Source organism: Pongo abelii, chromosome 10, assembly GCF_028885655.2.
Source record: "Pongo abelii isolate AG06213 chromosome 10, NHGRI_mPonAbe1-v2.0_pri, whole genome shotgun sequence".
Classification (NCBI taxonomy): domain Eukaryota; kingdom Metazoa; phylum Chordata; class Mammalia; order Primates; family Hominidae; genus Pongo; species Pongo abelii.
In genome coordinates, this window is record NC_071995.2 from 70,027,866 (window position 1) to 70,049,332 (window position 21,467).

A 21,467-nucleotide genomic window follows, 5' to 3' on the forward strand; every position below is an offset into this window, starting at 1 on the left:
ATTGTAAATAGTGCTGCAGTGAACTTCCGCATGCATGTGTCTTGATGGTAGAATGATTTATATTCCTCTGGGTATATACTCAGTAATGGGATTGCTAGGTTGAATGGTAATTCTGCTTTTAGCTCTTTGAGGAATGGCCATACTGCTTTCCACAATGGTTAAAGTAATTTACACTCCCACCAACAGTGTATAAGTGTTTCCTTTCCTCTGCAACCTTGCTAGCATCTGTTATTTTTTTGACTTTTAAATAATAAACATTCTGACTGGTGTGAGATGGTCTCAATGTGGTTTTGATTTGCATTTCTCTAATGATCAGTGATGTTGAGCTATTTTTCATATGATTATTGGCTGCATGTATGCCTTCTTTTGAAAAATGTCCTTTGCTCACTTTTTTATTTTATTTTATTTTTTCAATTCTTATTTATTTATTTATTTATTTTTTATTTATTATTATTATACTTTAGGTTTTAGGGTACATGTGCGCAATGTGCAGGTTAGTTACATATGTATACATGTGCCATGCTGGTGCAGTGCACCCACTAACTCGTCATCTAGCATTAGGTATATCTCCCAATGCTATCCCTACCCCCTCCCCCCACCCCACAACAGTCCCCAGAGTGTGATGATCCCCTTCCTGTGTCCATGTGCTCTCACTGTTCAATTCCCACCTATGAGTGAGAATATGCGGTGTTTGGTTTTTTGTCCCTGTGATAGTTTACTGAGAATGATGATTTCCAATTTCACCATGTCCCTACAAAGGACATGAACTCATCATTTTTTATGGCTGCATAGTATTCCATGGTGTATATGAGCCACATTTTCTTAATCCAGTCTATCATTGTTGGACATTTGGGTTGGTTCCAAGTCTTTGCTATTGTGAATAATGCGGCAATAAACATACGCGTGCATGTGTCTTTATAGCAGCATGATTTATAGTCCTTTGGGTATATACCCAGTAATGGGATGGCTGGGTCAAATGGAATTTCTAGTTCTAGATCCCTGAGGAATCGCCACACTGACTTCCACAAGGGTTGAACTAGTTTACAGTCCCACCAACAGTGTAAAAGTGTTCCTATTTCTCCACATCCTCTCCAGCACCTGTTGTTTCCTGACTTTTTAATGATTGCCATTCTAACTGGTGTGAGATGGTATCTCATTGTGGTTTTGATTTGCATTTCTCTGATGGCCAGTGATGGTGAGCATTTTTTCATGTGTCTTTTGGCTGCATAAATGTCTTCTTTTGAGAAGTGTCTGTTCATGTCCTTTGCCCACTTTTTGATGGGGTTGTTTGTTTTTTTCTTGTAAATTTGTTTGAGTTCATTGTAGATTCTGGATATTAGCCCTTTGTCAGATGAGTAGGTTGCGAAAATTTTCTCCCATTTTGTAGGTTGCCTGTTCATTCTGATGGTAGTTTCTTTTGGTGTGCAGAAGCTCTTTAGTTTAATTAGATCCCATTTGTTAATTTTGGCTTTTGTTGCCTTTGCTTTTGGTGTTTTAGACATGAAGTCCTTGCCCATGCCTATGTCCTGAATGGTAATGCCTAGGTTTTCTTCTAGGGTTTTTATGGTTTTAGGTCTAACGTTTAAGTCTTTAATCCATCTTGAATTGATTTTTGTATAAGGTGTAAGGAAGGGATCCAGTTTCAGCTTTCTACATATGGCTAGCCAGTTTTCCCAGCACCATTTATTAAATAGGGAATCATTTCCCCATTGCTTGTTTTTCTCAGGTTTGTCAAAGATCAGATAGTTGTAGATATGCGGCATTATTTCTGAGGGCTCTGTTCTGTTCCATTGATCGATATCTCTGTTTTGGTACCAGTACCATGCTGTTTTGGTTACTGTAGCCTTGTAGTATAGTTTGAAGTCAGGTAGTGTGATGCCTCCAGCTTTGTTCTTTTGGCTTAGGATTGACTTGGTGATGCGGGCTCTTTTTTGGTTCCATATGAACTTTAAAGTAGTTTTTTCCAATTCTGTGAAGAAAGTCATTGGTAGCTTGATGGGGATGGCATTGAATCTGTAAATTACCTTGGGCAGTATGGCCATTTTCACGATATTGATTCTTCCTACCCATGAGCATGGAATGTTCTTCCATTTGTTTGTATCCTCTTTTATTTCCTTGAGCAGTGGTTTGTAGTTCTCCTTGAAGAGGTCCTTCACATCCCTTGTAAGTTGGATTCCTAGGTATTTTATTCTCTTTGAAGCAATTGTGAATGGGAGTTCACTCATGATTTGGCTCTCTGTTTGTCTGTTGTTGGTGTATAAGAATGCTTGTGATTTTTGTACATTGATTTTGTGTCCTGAGACTTTGCTGAAGTTGCTTATCAGCTTAAGGAGATTTTGGGCTGAGACAATGGGGTTTTCTAGATATACAATCATGTCATCTGCAAACAGGGACAATTTGACTTCCTCTTTTCCTAATTGAATACCCTTTATTTCCTTCTCCTGCCTAATTGCCCTGGCCAGAACTTCCAACACTATGTTGAATAGGAGTGGTGACAGAGGGCATCCCTGTCTTGTGCCAGTTTTCAAAGGGAATGCTTCCAGTTTTTGCCCATTCAGTATGATATTGGCTGTGGGTTTGTCATAGATAGCTCTTATTATTTTGAGATACGTCCCATCAATACCTAATTTATTGAGAGTTTTTAGCATGAAGGGTTGTTGAATTTTGTCAAAGGCCTTTTCTGCATCTATTGAGATAATCATGTGGTTTTTGTCTTTGGTTCTGTTTATATGCTGGATTACATTTATTGATTTGCGTATATTAAACCAGCCTTGCATCCCAGGGATGAAGCCCACTTGATCATGGTGGATAAGCTTTTTGATGTGCTGCTGGATTCGGTTTGCCAGTATTTTATTGAGGATTTTTGCATCAATGTTCATCAAGGATATTGGTCTAAAATTCTCTTTTTTGGTTGTGTCTCTGCCCGGCTTTGGTATCAGGATGATGCTGGCCTCATAAAATGAGTTAGGGAGGATTCCCTCTTTTTCTATTGATTGGAATAGTTTCAGAAGGAATGGTACCAGTTCCTCCTTGTACCTCTGGTAGAATTCCACTGTGAATCCATCTGGTCCTGGACTCTTTTTGGTTGGTAAGCTATTGATTATTGCCACAATTTCAGCTCCTGTTATTGGTCTATTCAGAGATTCAACTTCTTCGTGGTTTAGTCTTGGCAGAGTGTATGTGTCGAGGAATTTATCCATTTCTTCTAGATTTTCTAGTTTATTTGCGTAGAGGTGTTTGTAGTATTCTCTGATGGTAGTTTGTATTTCTGTGGGATCGGTGGTGATATCCCCTTTATCATTTTTTATTGCGTCTATTTGATTCTTCTTTTTTTCTTTATTAATCTTGCTAGCGGTCTATCAATTTTGTTGATCCTTTCAAAAAACCAGCTCCTGGATTCATTATTTTTTGAAGGTTTTTTTGTGTCTCTATTTCCTTCAGTTCTGCTCTGATGTTAGTTATTTCTTGCCTTCTGCTAGCTTTTGAATGTGTTTGCTCTTGCTTTTCTAGTTCTTTTAGTTGTGATGTTAGGGTGTCAATTTTGGATCCTTCCTGCTTTCTCTTGTGGGCATTTAGTGCTATAAATTTCCCTCTACACACTGCTTTGAATGCATCCCAGAGATTCTGGTATGTTGTGTCTTGGTTCTCGTTGGTTTCAAAGAACATCTTTATTTCTGCCTTCATTTTGTTATGTACCCAGTAGTGATTCAGGAGCAGGTTGTTCAGTTTCCATGTAGTTGAGTGGTTTTGAGTGAGATTCTTAATTCTGAGTTCTAGCTTGATTGCACTGTGATCTGCGAGATAGTTTGTTATAATTTCTGTTCTTTTACATTTACTGAGGAGAGCTTTACTTCCAAGTATGTGGTCAATTTTGGAATAGGTGTGGTGTGGTGCTGAAAACAATGTATATTCTGTTGATTTGGGGTGGAGGGTTCTGTAGATGTCTATTAGGTTTGCTTGGTGCAGAGCTGAGTTCAATTCCTGGGTATCCTTGTTGACTTTCTGTCTTGTTGATCTGTCTAATGTTGACAGTGGGGTGTTAAAGTCTCCTATTATTAATGTGTGGGAGTCTAAGTCTCTTTGTAGGTCACTCAGGACTTGTTTTATGAATCTGGGTGCTCCTGTATTGGGTGCATATATATTTAGGATAGTTAGCTCTTCTTGTTGAATTGATCCCTTTACCATGATGTAATGGCCTTCTTTGTCTCTTTTGATCTTTGTTGGTTTAAAGTCTGTTTTATCAGAGACTAGGATTGCAACCCCTGCCTTTTTTTGTTTTCCATTTGCTTGGTAGATCTTCCTCCATCCTTTTATTTTGAGTCTATGTGTGTCTCTGCACGTGAGATGGGTTTCCTGAATACAGCACACTGATGGGTCTTGACTCTTTATCCAATTTGCCAGTCTGTGTCTTTTAATTGGAGCATTTAGTCCATTTACATTTAAAGTTAATATTATTATGTGTGAATTTGATCCCGTCATTATGATGTTAGCTGGTTATTTTCCTCATTAGTTGATGCAGTCTCTTCCTAGTCTCGATGGTCTTTACATTTTGGCATGATTTTGCAGCGGCTGGTACTGGTTGTGCCTTTCCATGTTTAGCGCTTCCTTCAGGAGCTCTTTTAGGGCAGGCCTGGTGGTGACAAAATCTCTCAGCATTTGCTTGTCTGTAAAGTATTTTATTTCTCCTTCACTTATGCAGCTTAGTTTGGCTGGATATGAAATTCTGGGTTGAAAATTCTTTTCTTTAAGAATGTTGAATATTGGCCCCCACTCTCTTCTGGCTTGTAGAGTTTCTGCTGAGAGATCCGCTGTTAGTCTGATGGGCTTCCCTTTGAGGGTAACCCGACCTTTCTCTCTGGCTGCCCTTAACATTTTTTCCTTCATTTCAACTTTGGTGAATCTCACAATTATGTGTCTTGGAGTTGCTCTTCTTGAGGAGTATCTTTGTGGCGTTCTCTGTATTTCCTGAATCTGAATGTTGACCTGCCTTGCTAGATTGGAGAAGTTCTGCTGGATAATATCCTGCAGAGTGTTTTCCAACTTGGTTCCATTCTCCCCGTCACTTTCAGGTACACCAATCGGACGTAGATTTGGTCTTTTCACATAGTCCTATATTTCTTGGAGGCTTTGCTCGTTTCTTTTTATTCTTTTTTCTCTAAACTTCCCTTCTTGCTTCATTTCATTCATTTCATCTTCCATCGCTGATACCCTTTCTTCCATTTGATCGCATCGGCTCCTGAGGCTTCTGCATTCTTCATGTAGTTCTCGAGCCTTGGTTTTCAGCTCCATCAGCTCCTTTAAGCACTTCTCTGTATTGGTTATTCTAGTTATACATTCTTCTAAATTTTTTTCTAAGTTTTCAACTTCTTTGCCTTTGGTTTGAATATCCTCCCGTAGCTCGGAGTAATTTGATCGTCTGAAGCCTTCTTCTCTCAGCTCATCAAAGTCATTCTCCGTCCAGCTTTGATCCGTTGCTGGTGAGGAACTGCGTTCCTTTGGAGGAGGAGAGGTGCTCTGCTTTTTAGAGTTTCCAGTTTTTCTGCTCTGTTTTCCCCCCATCTTTGTGGTTTTATCTACTTTTGGTCTTCGATGATGGTGATGTATGGATGGGTTTTTGGTGTGGATGTCCTTTCTGTTTGTTAGTTTTCCTTCTAACAGACAGGACCCTCAGCTGCAGGTCTGTTGGAGTACCCGGCCAGCCGTGTGAGGATTCAGTCTGCCCCTGCTGGGGGGTGCCTCCCAGTTAGGCTGCTCGGGGGTCAGGGGTCAGGGACCCACTTGAGGAGGCAGTCTGCCGGTTCTCAGATCTCCAGCTGCGTGCTGGGAGAACCACTGCTCTCTTCAAAGCTGTCAGACAGGGACATTTAAGTCTGCAGAGGTTACTGCTGTCTTTTTGTTTGTCTGTGCCCTGCCCCCAGAGGTGGAGCCTACAGAGGCAGGCAGGCCTCCTTGAGCTGTGGTGGGTTCCACCCAGTTCGAGCTTCCTGGTTGCTTTGTTTACCTAAGCGAGCCTGGGCAATGGCGGGCGCCCCTCCCCCAGCCTCGCTGCCGCCTTGCAGTTTGATCTCAGACTGCTGTGCTAGCAATCAGCGAGACTCCGTGGGCGTAGGACCCTCTGAGCCAGGTGCGGGATACAATCTCCTGGTGCGCTGTTTTTTAAGCCCCTCGGAAAAGCACAGTATTCGGGTGGGAGTGACCCAATTTTCCAGGTGCCATCTGTCACCCCTTTCTTTGACTAGGAAAGGGAACTCCCTGACCCCTTGCACTTCCCAAGTGAGGCAATGCCTCGCCCTTCTTCTGCTCGCGCATGGTGTGCGCACCCACTGACCTGCGCCCACTGTCTGGCACTCCCTAGTGAGATGAACCCGGTACCTCAGATGGAAATGCAGAAATCACCCGTCTTCTGCGTCGCTCACGCTGGGAGCTGTAGACTGGAGCTGTTCCTATTCAGCCAACTTGGCTCCTCCCCTTTGCTCACTTTTTAATGAGGTTGTTTTTCTCTTGTGTTAGAAACTGCAATTACTTTTGCACCAATTTAATAAATTGGTTTAAGTTCCTTATAGATGCTGGATATTAGAGCTTTGTCAGATGCATAGTTTGCAAATATTTTCTCCTATTCTGTAGGTCATCCATTTACTCTGTTGGTAGTTCCTTTTGCTGCACAGGAGCAGTTAAGTTTAATTAGATCCCACTTGCTAATTTTTGCTTTTGTTGCAATTGCTTTTGGTGTCTTTGTCATGAAATCTTTGCCTATTCCCATATCCAAGATGGTACTCCCTAGGTTTTCTTCTAGAGATTTTATAGTGTTGGGTTTTACATTTAGGTCTTTAATGTATGTTGAGTGATGAATTCCTTTAAAAAGTTACATTAGATTAAAAATAAGGTTATTCTTATAATAATGTTAGAATAATGTCAACCTCAGTCTTCTATATTCTTAGGTGCTTTCTTGAATAAGAAGGAAAGGGGATAAATTACAAATAGCTCTCTGGAAATAATGCCAAATTCAGGGTATATTTATTGAGGAGTGCAACAAAGGCATCTCAAAAATCAAGAAGGAATAAGAGACCACTAGCCTTGATGTTCCCATAATCTTTCTTCAAAGGCCCTGTCTAAATCTTTTTTTTTTTTTTAAAGGATTCTGTGTTTTATTGATTCAACACCATAAATTACACTTTAGAAATTAAGGTATAGTTTTCATACAGTAAAATTATATATATTTTATTATACTTTAAGTTCTGAGATACATATGCAGAACATGCCGAGGAGCTGCTAATTGCTAACGAGTTGCAAAGTTGATGAATTTAATCTCTTCTTATTTGTTTTCTGCAACCGCCAGGTAGAAATGTCAATCAAGACAGAAACACCAAAGGTGGGGAAGGAAAGAAAAGATGAGAGGGACAGTCTATTCCAGGCAGATAAACATCTCTTGAATAAGTGAGGCATCTCCTGCCCTAAGGAACATGTAATGAAATAAAATAGTAAATGAGTTCATTCTTAACTATTTCTATCAGATTCACCCATTCCTTTACCCAATTCTCTGTTATCTTCTGCTCTGTTTGCTCCTTGCCACTGAGAAAATCTGGCTGTTTTCAAAGAACACAATTGGTGTTGTGTTTCAGACAGTCTTGCCATCTTGATGTAAATACTATCAATAGCAGCCTGTCACATCTTCCTCCAATGAGTAAGTGAATTTCTTCCCCACACTGAAGTTCTTCTACAGATAACACAAGCTGAGAAACTGCATCTCATATTAGGAATTCTAGCAGCAAGGACTCCAGGAGGCAGCTAGGATATAGCATCATAATCGAGTATTTTCCAATTCCCCTAATTAAAAATATGTGTAAGAAAAATAGCTTGCTGTTGGACCGCTGGAGGAGAAGATCAAATAATAGTTAAACAAAATGAAAGCATTGTTGCTTATTCATCTGGCTGTAGAAAGAACTTCCACAATTGCAGTCTCAGTGGGGTATATGTCCCTGAATTTCTGAGTCAAAAATGTGTTTGTTAAACAACTTTGGTCTAACAAGCTCAGGACTCACACAAAATAACTATATCTATACCTGCCCTCAATTAGATTTGTCTATGCACTTTCCACTCCCTCTTCTCTGCAAGCACAAGGCTGGTTTTTCAGAATCATCTCCCTTTCTCTAGGAAGAGTGGGGTTTAACCATACAGGCAGACAGATGCCTGTCACAGCCTTCAATATTCTCAAAGAAAGTTCTTAGTCATCTCTGAGTAACATAATCCACCAGAAAATTTTCCCTGTTTTCAAGTTGACATCCCCATGGTGACCATTTTAGCTTCTTTCTAGTACTGCCGTCACTGAACACTGGTTCCCTATCAATGCTCATACAATCTTAGTTTGCCATTCTTTGACAAGAGGGCAGAATCTACAGTGAATGGAAACTACTGAAAGTCCCATTTGTTTTTCTCCAGTAAATTAAGAACCTGTGAATTATAATTTTGGTGGTTGTTGAGAATGCTGTAATTCCAACAAATGCAGGAGACTCTCTAGATATACAATTATAATATTTACATATAATTAGTCTGTTGAGGAGTATCATCTTGTAGCAACATAAAATGGTTTTATTTTTCCCACTCTTTACTTTCAACTGTATTGGGTTGAATTCTACTTTCCTACCGGGAAGCAAGTTCCTTAGCAACATCTAATTTCCTGTCATTTTCAATTATTAGTATAGTCTCGTTTGGGTATTTAAGACCTGGTCTTGTTCGTTTAAAAAATATTAATCTCAAACTTGATTCAAAATGTATCCTCCCTCTCCCGCAGTTATTTGGAGTGAATGTGTGTGGACGTGCATGTGTTTTTTGGGGAGTTCTCTGGTTCTGAGACACTTTTCCTTCCCTTCTCTAAGACCTATTTCTTCTAGAGTTGGGGGCTTCGAGGAGGGATGGAGGAGGCTGAGGCCCTTTTACATGCTTGCTGGAATGTCAGTGGTGAGTAGGTCTCAGGCCACACTCACCGTGGTTCTGACAAATCCCTTTTGATAGAGTGTTCTCTGCTGAAATGGTGTTAGGCATAGTTTTCTTGGGGGAGACCATTCCCTTACCTCCACAGCTGCAGAAATGTGCTCTGCCTCCCTTGGCCTTGTCAGTGACATATCATAGCTGGGGCAGCCCTCAGAGCTTCTTCATGACGGTGATGGGGACCACTGTGGTGTCTTCAGCCTCCTGAGAACTGAGCAGAACTGGATGGCGTGGGACTTTTCCATCTTTCTCGCAGGCACACCACACTGGGTCCCACATAAATGTCTAGATTTTGCTGGGCATTAGACTTCATGTTCACGTGAACCTCAAATTTCAGAGGACGTATGTCCAGGCTCCCCATGGTACACCATCCTCCCAGGCCTCCAGACATTCTCCCAGGGACTGTGGGTCCCCTGCTCTGCAGTGGTGGCAGCACCTGGAGGCCTGGATCCTGCTGCCTAGTAAGGGTCCAGTTGGGAAAGAAAGTGCCCTACTCCACTTCTCGCAGGTGCACTCTCAGGGAGCAGCCTGCTGTCTTGACTTTGAGAGGAGGAAAGAAACTGCCCTTTCCCTCAAACACTGACCTCCTCACAATGCTGAGCATCTCTGATTCCCTAGTAGGCTGGTGGACGAAGTCTGGGGAGAGTGTGGTACAGGTGGTACAGGAGGAGTTTGTTGGTGGTAGGGCCATTTGTGCTGCCTCTCACCAAGCCCTGTAAGGAGATGGTTGGCTTCAGCTGCTGGGGAATTTCTCTAGAATGTGGAGTCCTTACATAACTTTAGTTTTGGACCAGAGCAGAGCTGTAGGATGCTGGAATATGACTTCTGTTATATATATACATTACAACATGCGCCCATAGAAAGATGCATAACGGGCCGGACGCGGTGGCTCACGCCTGTAATCCCAGCACTTTGGGAGGCCGAGGCGGGCGGATCATGAGGTCAGGAGATCGAGATCATCTTGGCTAACACGGTGAAACCCCATCTCTACTAAAAATACAAAAAATTAGCCGGGCGTGGTGGCGGGTGCCTGTAGTCCCAGCTACTCCGGAGGCTGAGGTAGGAGAATGGCGTGAACCCGGGAGGCGGAGCTTGCAGTGAGCCGAGATTGTGCCACTGCACTCCAGCCTGGGCGACAGGGCAAGATGCCATCTCAAAAAAGAAAGAAAGATACATAATGATATACAAGGATATATCGAAGGCCTTGAAAAGACCAGGGCACCCCTCTGGCTCCCTTCTCATACACGATTTACAAAAAACCCACTAACCCATAACAAATTCAAAGAAATACAACACATTCTGATTTTCCCCATGACTATGATTTTTTTCCCAAATGTCAAATTTCAAAGTCCTAAAAAAATGTCAGTGCCCTGCATTCCTGGTGCCCCGCATTCCTGGTGCCCCAAACACATGTTTATTTTGTTGAGGAGCCAGGTAAAACCTCACAGTCTTACTGAGAAAGTTAAATGAGTGAATAAAGATGAAAGTACTCTTTGTGATCTACAAATATATCCTAGTATCATGATGATATATAATTGTATATGAGATTTTCTACATATGAATACACATACCTATAAACCTTATTTTAGTTTGGTACGTGAAAAATAAGTTGGGATGTGAAAAATCAATTTTACTCCATCAGTCTGGAGTACAATTTTTCATTTAATTTGTGTATACTAACCCATTAAGATTACAGCCAGTCTTCAGCTAGACTGACTAGGTTTTAAGCCTGAATCCATGATTTTAGACAAGCAGCTTAATTTCTCCGAGCCTCACTTTCCTCATCCATAAGATGGAGATAATAACAGTATCTACCTCATGGAATTGTGCGAATCAAATGGGTCAATTCATATAAAAACACTTAACCTTAAACATATGCCTGGCACATAGTAAGCTCTCAAATATCAGCTGTTACTGTATGCTTGTATTAACTACATAGAAAAATGGAAAATTTCTTATTTTTTCTGTATTTTGGATATTTTCAACAGAAATGAAGTAGATAAAACTAGTATTTACTTTGCGATCAAATTGATTTTTAAATATTTACCTTAAAGAGTTACCTGGGGTGTGGGGTTAGAGTGGTATGAGAAATCTGTTGATATGACCGGAGGCCGACTTACTTGGGTTTAGGGTAGCAGCAGTACATTGCACCGGTTTTTAACTCAAAGAGCAGGACAAGTTATCCAGGAGAGACAAACAGAACAGTTAACATACACGACCACTCATATTCCCAAGACTGCGAGGCTGGAAGTTCATTATTAAGTAACAGACCTGTATAACTCTTTCTTCCTATCCTAATTTACACTTCATCTCATTCTACCCCTTGAATATTCAGCTCCCCTCTGAAATGCTGCATGTTTGCAGATTGATGTTGAAGGGAAAATTTGACCTAACGATTCTTCTCAAGTGGCTTCTCAATATTTCCTTTATTGTCTCAGCCTCATTGCTTTCCTACCTTCTGATCATGCACAGCTCTTATTAGCTTTACTGGCTTACCCAACTCAAACAGATTTAGTTGAATTTTCTGGAACCAGAGGCAGACCATTTATATACTTATTTCCTTACATCTTTTCTATTTTTGTCTTTTCATTTCAAGCTTTCATTCTAAATTCATCACAGGTGCAAGGTCTTAGAAGCCTTGATCTTCCCAGCAAATATTTGCCAGGTTGTAATTTTTTATTTGTTATCAACAGCTAAATTTAAACAAGGCTAATCTTGTTCTAATTTGGTTTGTGGAAGACCTAGTCTTGGTATTTAGAGAAAGCAAATGTGAATTTCTGTTTTTTTCTTCAGTATGTGTTATTCCCTCATCCCTCATGTACTGCAATTAATTTTTTTTAAACAAAAATAATTTGGGGGCAGGAGAAAGTCCGTTTGGTCCTGAACTTTAAACAGAAAGTATTTTGCCGAGAACAATGAAATATGTAGAGAGTTGGGGAGGAGGAAGGCAGCTAGGGGATCTGTTTGATAGCCTATTCTTGTTATAGTCCTCTATCTCATTTTTCTCTCCCTCAGGGGTGCTCCTGAATGATCCTAGCTCATTGAAGATGCCCCTGTCACTGCAGCAACCCTGAGTGACAGTTGCTGTCTATGCATGGGTTCCTGTAGTGACCACCTGCTATAGGCTGGATTTGTAGATTGCAGGGGCACAACTCCTAGTTTTACGTGTATATGTTTGGACTTCCATATGTTGTACGTGTATATTTGCTAATTGCAGAGGCAGAATTTCTGACGCATGGCCAGGGTGGGAAGTGAGGGCGTGCTGCAGGTGGCTGTTGAGTATGTCATGAGAGGTTTTCTCAAATCCTAACTGAGTTTCAGAATAGGTATCTTAATCAGAGGCTAAATTCAGATTCGAGTCCCTCAAGCAATAGTTTACAAAAGCACATGATTGTATTCTCCCCCTTCTGCCCATCCCTGGTTGCATCACGAGGTATGTTCCTTGCCTGTGGCTGCTGGCTGCTATTATATTAGAGCACCAGTTTCTCCTGACTTTCTTTTTGTCGGAACCTGCAGGTCTTTACCTGGCCAAAAAGTCTCAGCTCAAGGTGTGCCTCCTCCAGGAAGCTCTCTCTGACCACTTCAGTCCAGCACGGTGTCTCAATATTCTAAACCAGTCACTAGCACACTACTGTTTATGGGCCAAATAAAGACAAGTTTTATTAAAATACACCTACGTCCATTTGTTATTGTGCATGGTTGCTTTTGAGATATAGTGGCAGAATTGAACAGTTGTGACAGAGACCATATGACCTACAAGCCTAAAATATTTACTTTTTGGCTCTTTACAGAAAAAGTTTGCTGACCTCATCTGAAATTGAGGGGCTTAATGTGTGTATCTTTCAGCATGACCTGCAATGAATGCTCCTTATTTTTTGGTTTGCAAAACTTTCACTTTTAAATTCAGCATAGTCTTTCAGTATCTCCCAGACATTTTGGACATTGAACAAATAATCTCAAAATTACACTTGAAGATTGGGGTGAGTCTGGGCAAGGGACAAAAAGAACCCATAAAGCATTTTTATTTTTAAGAGACAAAACACTTATTTATTACTGTTTTTAGGTGTTTGCAGAAAATGCTGTCAGAGAATAGTTTTGGACCTAAACCAGTTCCTTCCAACTCGGAACTATTACTTGTTACTGACCTCAGTTTAAGAATATAAATCTTATCACATTTCTCTAAGGATGTGTGAAGATATAACTGAATTAAAAAATAATTTATATGGAAATTCAAATACACATGCACAACATTAGAAGGTTAGCATTTGCTTTAAAAAATAATACTTAATGGGATCCTTTCAGACACTCATGTGCTCCACTTTGCCAGGGTCTGATTGCGATAGGTATTGAGGTGAGAAAACACTTAACTCAGTGATTCAAAGCTAGATTCATTTGGTTTTCTTCTCTCCTGCCTAGTGGTCAGCCCATTCCCAGGGTGGAGTATACTGAAGAAGAAACTAAAACTTGGGGTGTTGTATTCCGGGAGCTCTCCAAACTCTATCCCACTCATGCTTGCCGAGAGTATTTGAAAAACTTCCCTCTGCTGACTAAATACTGTGGCTACAGAGAGGACAATGTGCCTCAACTCGAAGATGTCTCCATGTTTCTGAAAGGTAAGATTTCGCACAGGCTGTCTCTTATTAGTCAATATCCTCAATTGCCTTCCAAGGACACAGGTTGCAGCAATGGCTCTTTTTCCAAAAAAGGAAAAATAGTGATTTAAAAAATTGTTGGCTTTGAGCCAACAATTACCTGTGGCCACCTGTGGGAAGCAGAGTAGGGACTCAGCTGTTTTTGCAGCTCAGGGGCTTGCTGAGGCCTCTTTGTGGCTGGCTGTTGTAAATGGTAAGGCCCAAAGATTGTTTGCAAGTTCAGCTCTGAGCTTTTTCTGATCCAGGAGCTGCTATGCTGGGCTACATGAGTATGAAATGACCTCCAAAAGTGCCTTTTTGTTTGCTTTGTTAAAAATTATGAACTGAATGATGATATTTTATGGATAATGTTGAATATTAGTGACTCTCCTCTAGCAGAAATCAGGCAACTGTCGGAGGCGTTTGGACCAGAGCAACTCCATCTTGAATAGGGGCTGGGTAAAATAAGGCTGAGACCTATTAGGCTGCATTCCCAGGAGGTACGGCATTCTAAGTCACAGGATGAGATAGGAGGTCGCACAAGATACAGGTCATAAAGACCTTGCTGATAAAACAGGTTGCAGTCAAGAAGCCAGCCCAAACCCACCAAAACCAAGATGACGATTAGAGTGACCTCTGGTCATTCTCACTACTCATTATACACTAATCATAAGGCATTGGCATGCTGAAAGACACTCCCACCAGTGCCGTGACAGTTTACAGATGCCATGGCAATGTTGGGAAATTACCCTATATAGCCTAAAAAGGGGAGGAACCGTCAGTTCTGGGAATTGCCCACCCCTTTCCCAGAAAACTTGTGAGTAATCCACTCCTTGTTTAGCATATAATCAAGAAATAACCATAAAAATGGGCAACCAGTGATCCATTCCACAGCTCTGCCTATGGAGTAGTCATTCTTTTATTCCTTTACTTTCTTAATAAACTTGCTCTCACTTCATGGACTCACTTTGAATTCTTTGCGTGAGATCCAAGAATCCTCACTTGGGGTCTGGAATGGGACAACTTTCTGGTCACACAACTAGTCAATCAATCAATCAACTAATTGATCAATACTTAACATTGTAATTTGTGTGTCACGGATTGTACTTGTTGCTGATGTTACACTAGTGAACCCGATGAATCATACAGTGACATCATTTCACACTCTCTGTGGGTCCCTTCACTGACAACATCCCCTTGGAACAAATAGCTGGGAAATAGGCTTGTGAGGGGTTGGGGGAAGAGGCAAAGTTTCATGGTGGTCCCGCTTCCTCTTCTGTTTTTCCTTGTGCGTAAGTCCTTGGATTCTCTGCCCTTTTCTCTCTCTTCTTTCAAGTGCAATAGTTCCAAAAGCAAAAACTTCATTGCCTGCTCTCTTTCCCAGAACTTGCTTTCTTGCTTGTCTCCCCAGTTTCTATCAGTACTGTTTTTTCTAAACTCATCAGGCTTGCCTCTAAGGACTCCTCTGAATTCCTACCCACTTTATCCCCCAATCCCATACTCAGCCCTTCTTTGTGTTAGTGTCCAATTATAGCTGTAACACATTACCACAAACTTTGTGACTTAAAACAACACGAGTTATCTCACAGTTCTGGAGCTCAGAAGTCTAAAATCAGGGTGTTGACAGGGCTCATTCCTTCTGGTGGCTTCTGTGCCCTGGCCTTTCCCAGCTTCTAGAGTCCCCCTGCATTCTTTGGCTCGTGGACTCTTCTTTGCATCACTCCAACCTCTTGCTTCCATTGTCACATCTCCTTCTCTGACGCTGACCCTTCTGCCTCCCTCTTATAAGGACTCTTATGATTATATTGGCCCCACCCAAATAGTCTAGGAGAGTCTCTCCATCTCAGGATCCTTAAGTTAATAACATCTGCAAAGTCTCTTTTGCCATGTAAGTTCACATACTCACAGATTCAGGGGATTAAGACGTAGGCATCCTTGGGGGGCCATTATTTAGCCTACCACAGTCTCCGCCTGTTGCCACTTATGGCTTCATGACATGTGGTAAATCTGTCCTTTTCTTTCCGTTCTACTGCTATCATCCAAATTGAGATCCTCATCATTTTATAACCTTGATGCCTATATTTTCTTCCCTTAACTCTCCTGCCCACTGCCGATAAATGTTACTTTCTAAAACATTACTTTTTTTTCTGACATCTCTGCTCAGAAACTATCATTGGCTCCCTCTTGTTTTCACTAGGACTGGCAAACTTTTTTTGTAAAAGGCCAGATGGTAAATATTTTAGGCTTTTTGGGCCAAGAGGCAAAATCAAGGCTATTATATAGGTACTTTTATAGCCATTTAAATGTGTCTATTAAAAAATATAAAAACTGACTAGGCGTGGTGGCTCACACCTCAGCACTTTGGGAGGCCAAGGCAGGCGGATCACTTGAGGTCAAGAGTTCAAGACCAGCCTGGCCAACATGGCGAAACCCTGTCTCTACTGAAAATACAAAAATTAGCTGGGCATGGTGGTGGGTGCCTGCAGTCCCAGCTACTTGTGGGGCTGAGGCACGAGAATCACTTGAACTTGGGAGGCAGAAGATGTAGTGAGCTGAGATCACGCCACTGCACTCCAGCCTGGGTGACAGAGTGAGACTCTGTCTCAAAACAAACAAATGAACAAACAAACAAACAAACAAAACTATTCTCACTTTTGGGGTGTACAAAAACAGGCAGTGGACTGGATTTGGCCTGTAGGTGATAGTTTGCTGATCTCTGTTTTACACACTCAAGTCTGAACAGCTCAGCCTCAATCTGAGGCCCTGACCCAGGTTTCCAAGTTAGTTTCCTGCTGCAACTGCCCTGTACAAACCCTCTGCCCTTGCTGTGGGCTCTCTTTACCTTTGCTTAAACTCTGTTCCTTACTAGAAAATTTCATCTCTTCTCCACCTACTCAAATTCTACCTATTCTTCAGGACTCAGAGCAAGTCCTGCCTCCTTCGTGAATCTTGATCATAGCAGCCACCATGATCTCACCAACTCTGATTTCATTCTATGTTATGTGTGAACATCATCTACTATATTTGTTACTGAGGAAAAGAGATTGAGAACTACCGATCAATATCACTTAATTAGCACCTAATTACCTCATGCCTTATGTTGTTAACTAGACTGTATTCTCCTGTCATCTTCTTTGTGTCCCACAGAGCTATATGCATATTACCTCTTTACCAAGAGCTCCTTATATCGAGATGGCTTTTTACTGCATTGTTCCCCAAACCCCAATAGTTAGAATATCACCTCATAAATATTGCCGTATTTGCCCCCTAAATTAATATTCTTATGAGAGGCAGTATGGTATAGTGGCTTGGACCGTAGACCCTGGATGTAGAATGTCAGGGCTTGGGTCCCCACTCTGCCCCTTCCTAGCTATATGACCTTAGGAGAGTCACCTTAACCTTTCTGTGTCTCTGTTTCCTCCTCTGTCAATGGAGATAGTAATTTTATCTACCTCACAAGGTGGTTGAGAGGAGAAATTAATTGATATACCTTAAAAGGCTTAATGTGCCTAACACACATTAAGCATAGCAGAGTCTTAGCTATTTCTTTCATTATTGTTTTCCACAACCCTTGGTGAACTGGCTATATCGCCTACTTTGTATCGCGCACTGGTATGTAGATAGTATGATGTAAGTATAGGTGTCCTTATATCATTTCATTGACTCACTTTTAAAATACCTAATTTATTTAAAACAGAAACTTTTAAAGCATTGGTATCTACAGATTCAAAGTTCTTGATGTCATGGTTTTATATTTTTTCTAATTCACCTAAAAATAGAATACATAACTGTTAAAAAAAAGTGTTCCTCTGTGTACTGTTACATATGTCCCACATGTGGGATATACTGGCTTAATTGATGTAATGTGGAAAAAGAAGAAAATACACTTATCTTTTTGATATTCACTGGGGAATAATCCAAAGTGAAGGCTTTTGGAATGAACATAGTGCTGTTCGAATTATGGGTCTGAGGAGGCCTGAGAACAGGTTATTTCCAGCAGGTACCAGAAACCCCAGGATGGGCCTATTTTATAAGCTTAGTTGGTTCTTGCCTCTTAAGATCATTTTCAACCATTGTGTGGTACTCTCCTAATGAGTTAAAGGAATAGCCTTCCAGGACATTATGCTAAATGAAATAAGCCAGACACAGAAAGAAAAATACTGCATTATCTCATATGTGGAATTTGGAAAAGTTAAATACACAGAAGCAAAGAATAGACCAGTGGTTACAAGGGGCAGGAGGTGGAGTAAGTGGGGAGATATTGGTCAAAGAGTACAAAGTTGCAGTTAGATAGGATGAATAAGTCTAGAGATCTTTTTTTAATAGTTATTATTTTTTAGATAGAGTCTTGCTGTGTTGCCTAAGCTGGGGTGCAGTGGCGTAAGCTCGGCTCACTGCAACCTCCACCTCCTAGGCTCAAGCAATTCCTGTGCCTCACCTGTGTTCCCCGAGTAGCTGGGACTACAGGTGTGTGCTGCCTATGCCAGCTAATTTTTTTATTTTTAGTAGATACAAAGTTTTGCCATGTTGCCCAGGTTGGTCTCGAACTCCTGGCTTCAAACCATCCACCCACCTTGGCCTCCTAAAGTACTGGGATTACAGGTATGAGCCACAGTGCCCGGTAATCTAGAGATTTAATGAACAGCATGAGGACTGTGTTAATAATATCATATTATATAAGGGAAATTTGTTACTACATTTTATGTGCTCTTACTACACACACACACACACACACAGACACACACACACGCATGTGCACATATAACTATATGAGAAGAAAGATATATTAATGAACTTGAATGTAGTAATCGTTTCACTATTACAGTAAATCCTCACTTAACGTCATCAATAGGTTCTTGAAAACTGTGGCTTAAAGTGAAACGATGTAAAACAAAACCAATTTTTCCCCTCATCAACATTATGACAATACAGTGTTGAAGGAAATGATGTTATTCTGGGCACTGCTTTATGTCATTCACTTAAAATCACATTTTTCAAGAACCTATCGACGATGTTGAGGACTTACTGTATGTGTGTATCAAAACATAAAGTTATATACCTTAAACATATACAATTTATATTAAAAATAGAACTGCTCTTGTGAGAAGAGCATAAAGCAGCCATTTAAAAATAGTCATGTGCTACATATAGACTGTTCGGTCAACAATGGACCTCATGCATAGTGGTGATCTTATGAGATTATAATACTGTATTTTCACTGTACCTTTTCTATGTTTAGATATGTTTAGAGACACAAATACTTACTAATGTGTTACAATTGCCTACAATATTCAGTATAGTAATGTGTTGTACAGATTTGTAGCCTAGGAGTAGGCTGTACCATCTAAGTTTGTGTAAGTACACTCTATGAGATTTACAAAACAAAATCACCTAATAATGCATTTCCTAGAATGTATCCCCGTTGTTAAGCAATATACGACTCTATACAACATTTTAATAAAACGCATATTTGAAAAAAAAAAAAAAAGAATAGCCCTTCTGCTGTAAGTTTTCTGGGCCTTCCTGAGAAGAAAACATTATGTAGCCCTTAGACTGAGAACACTGATGACTCACAACCTAATTGAATTTGTGGTATAGGGCAGGTTTATAGACTTTATTGCATTCTTACTTTGTTTCCTCTTACCATAAACCAATAGAGCACGTAGGGCTTTGGTGTACCTCTTCAAATTGTGATAATTGATATAACATCACAGAAAACAATATAGAGTGAAGAAGTTAGCGGGTATTGGCAATAGAAAGCCTCAGTGTGAACTGATTTGAAGATGCTAGTGAAGGGGGTGCTTAGCTGTGTGTCACTGAACACATGCACACAGAAGAGATCCCTAGGTATGTCTCTTAGAAAGATACCAGGTAATGTGTTGTAAGCATCACTTTCGACTGTAATCAATTTATCTGAGATTTCTTATCCTAATTGGGCTTCTGAATTTAAATCTCTAAATACTTTTTTCACCCTTCTTTTCGTTTTCTTGAATGTCTTGTTCTCCTGGAAACCATCATTTGAGAGTGATTTGAGTCATCAGAAGCACTAAACATGATAGCTGTTAACAGTGTATGTCACTCAGTTGTCAAGAGGTTTATGACCTTGATTACTTTGTTTCTGGATCTTCCTTATAAATAGTAGAAGCTCCTGCTTGGGCCCTCAAGTCTTGCTGGGTTAATATTTAGTTGGCTCTTTCTGTTGCCTTTTTAGAAAGGTCTGGCTTCACGGTGAGGCCAGTGGCTGGATACCTGAGCCCACGAGACTTTCTGGCAGGACTGGCCTACAGAGTGTTCCACTGTACCCAGTACATCCGGCATGGCTCAGATCCCCTCTACACCCCGGAACCGTGAGTACCTACATTAAAGCCCAGGCTGGACAGAGACCACCACACCATAAAGTGGTCAATGATCACTTTACTTGAAAATGACTTAGGCCCTGTTTTACCTCCAAACTAATTTCTTTGAGCTAGTGAGAGTCACATCACTCACCTAAAGAGAAAAGGGCTCACTGAAGGATCAGACTGCTCAGCTGTGTCCATGGGGGCCCCTGATATTCCAGCTCTGGCTTGATGCTCTAGCTTTATCCTAACACTGAGCCATCTGCTTGGCCAGATCTCCATTTTTGATGAGGAAGAGAAGGCACAGAAGTGTAAAGTAGATGCTGACACATGGTCAGAACATGTGAGGCTCTCTCATTAGGAGGCCTCTTTCACGTGAAGGAGGTTCATGTACACACACCATAGCAACTCATTACTAATCCCCTCTCATCTCTTTCATCACCTCCAAACTCAGAACTCTGTGCTTTGCTCTCCCTGCCATTTTAGTTTCTTGAACACTTCTCTAGTCCTGCCCGTCACCTCCAGATATAGATGAGGTTTGTGATTCTTCTCTGGTTCTGTTGGTTTTCCTTTGGGGCTTTTATCCATTCTCTCCTGGACAATGGGTATGCTAGGAGTGGGGAGAGAAGCTAAGAGGTGATGCTATACTGCTCTGACATGGGTAGGAAGCAGGAGTAAGCTGTGAACATCCACATGTTAATCATTTGGCCTAATCACACGTGGGATTGTACAGTCTCCAAGTGTGAAATGCCCTGTATCATATTTCTTTGAGTGCTTTAAAATATGTAACAAGCATTTACTGGGAGACAACTACATGCTTGGATTGTCTGGGAATGAGATAGCATTCCTGCCCTTCCAGGTGAATGGTGAAGACAATGGTTAGCATACAGACAGATGGACAGACAGGGAATATGGTGTCAGGTGTAAGTGCTTCCATGAAGTGCTAATAAGTGCTGTGAAGACAAATAGAGCATGGGGAGGAGATGGAGAGTCCTGGGTGCTGTTTTTTTGGATTGGGTCAGGACAGCTTCTTGGTAAACAACATCTGAGCAGAGACTTGAATGTGTATATGATGGGGTGGAGAATTTCAGGCTGAGAGAACAGCAAAAACAAGACCCTGAGGCTGGGAGGTCTGGGGTTCTTTTGCCTTCCTGGGCTGCATTAAAATGAGTGCCTTGCTTTAATCTTACCCCACTGTTCTTCAGGCCACTCAGGGTATCGCTTTGCTTATGATGCTGCTTTACTTGAATGCACTCGTGGTTAATGGGTTGCCATGGTCTTCACTGGGGAGCAGAGAAGCTTTTGAGGTTCAAGCAGTTAAGTAGCTGATGGTAGTAGAAGTGAGCAAGGGTAAGTCAAGTCCCTGAAGCACCCCTCCTTTTCCTAGGCTGGCATAAGGCTAACAGTCCAGGTAGGTCCCTGTCAGGTCACCACATTTTTTTTAAGCTTTTTTCAGCTTCCCTGAAAGTGTTTTCAGGGTAAACAAAGGTTACTTATAGGACCCCAGACATTT

General features: G+C 41.1%; 1 protein-coding gene across 1 annotated transcript in view; it reads left to right on the top strand.

Annotated features, from left to right (window-relative positions):
• The window catches only part of TPH2 (tryptophan hydroxylase 2), a 101,810-nt gene that overhangs the window by 26,401 nt on the left and 53,942 nt on the right, over positions 1-21,467 (top strand). The window contains exons 6-7 of the mRNA XM_002823521.4: positions 13,402-13,598; positions 19,828-19,963. Coding sequence (XP_002823567.1) covers positions 13,402-13,598; positions 19,828-19,963 — 333 coding nt within the window. The remainder of the gene's footprint in view (positions 1-13,401; positions 13,599-19,827; positions 19,964-21,467) is intronic.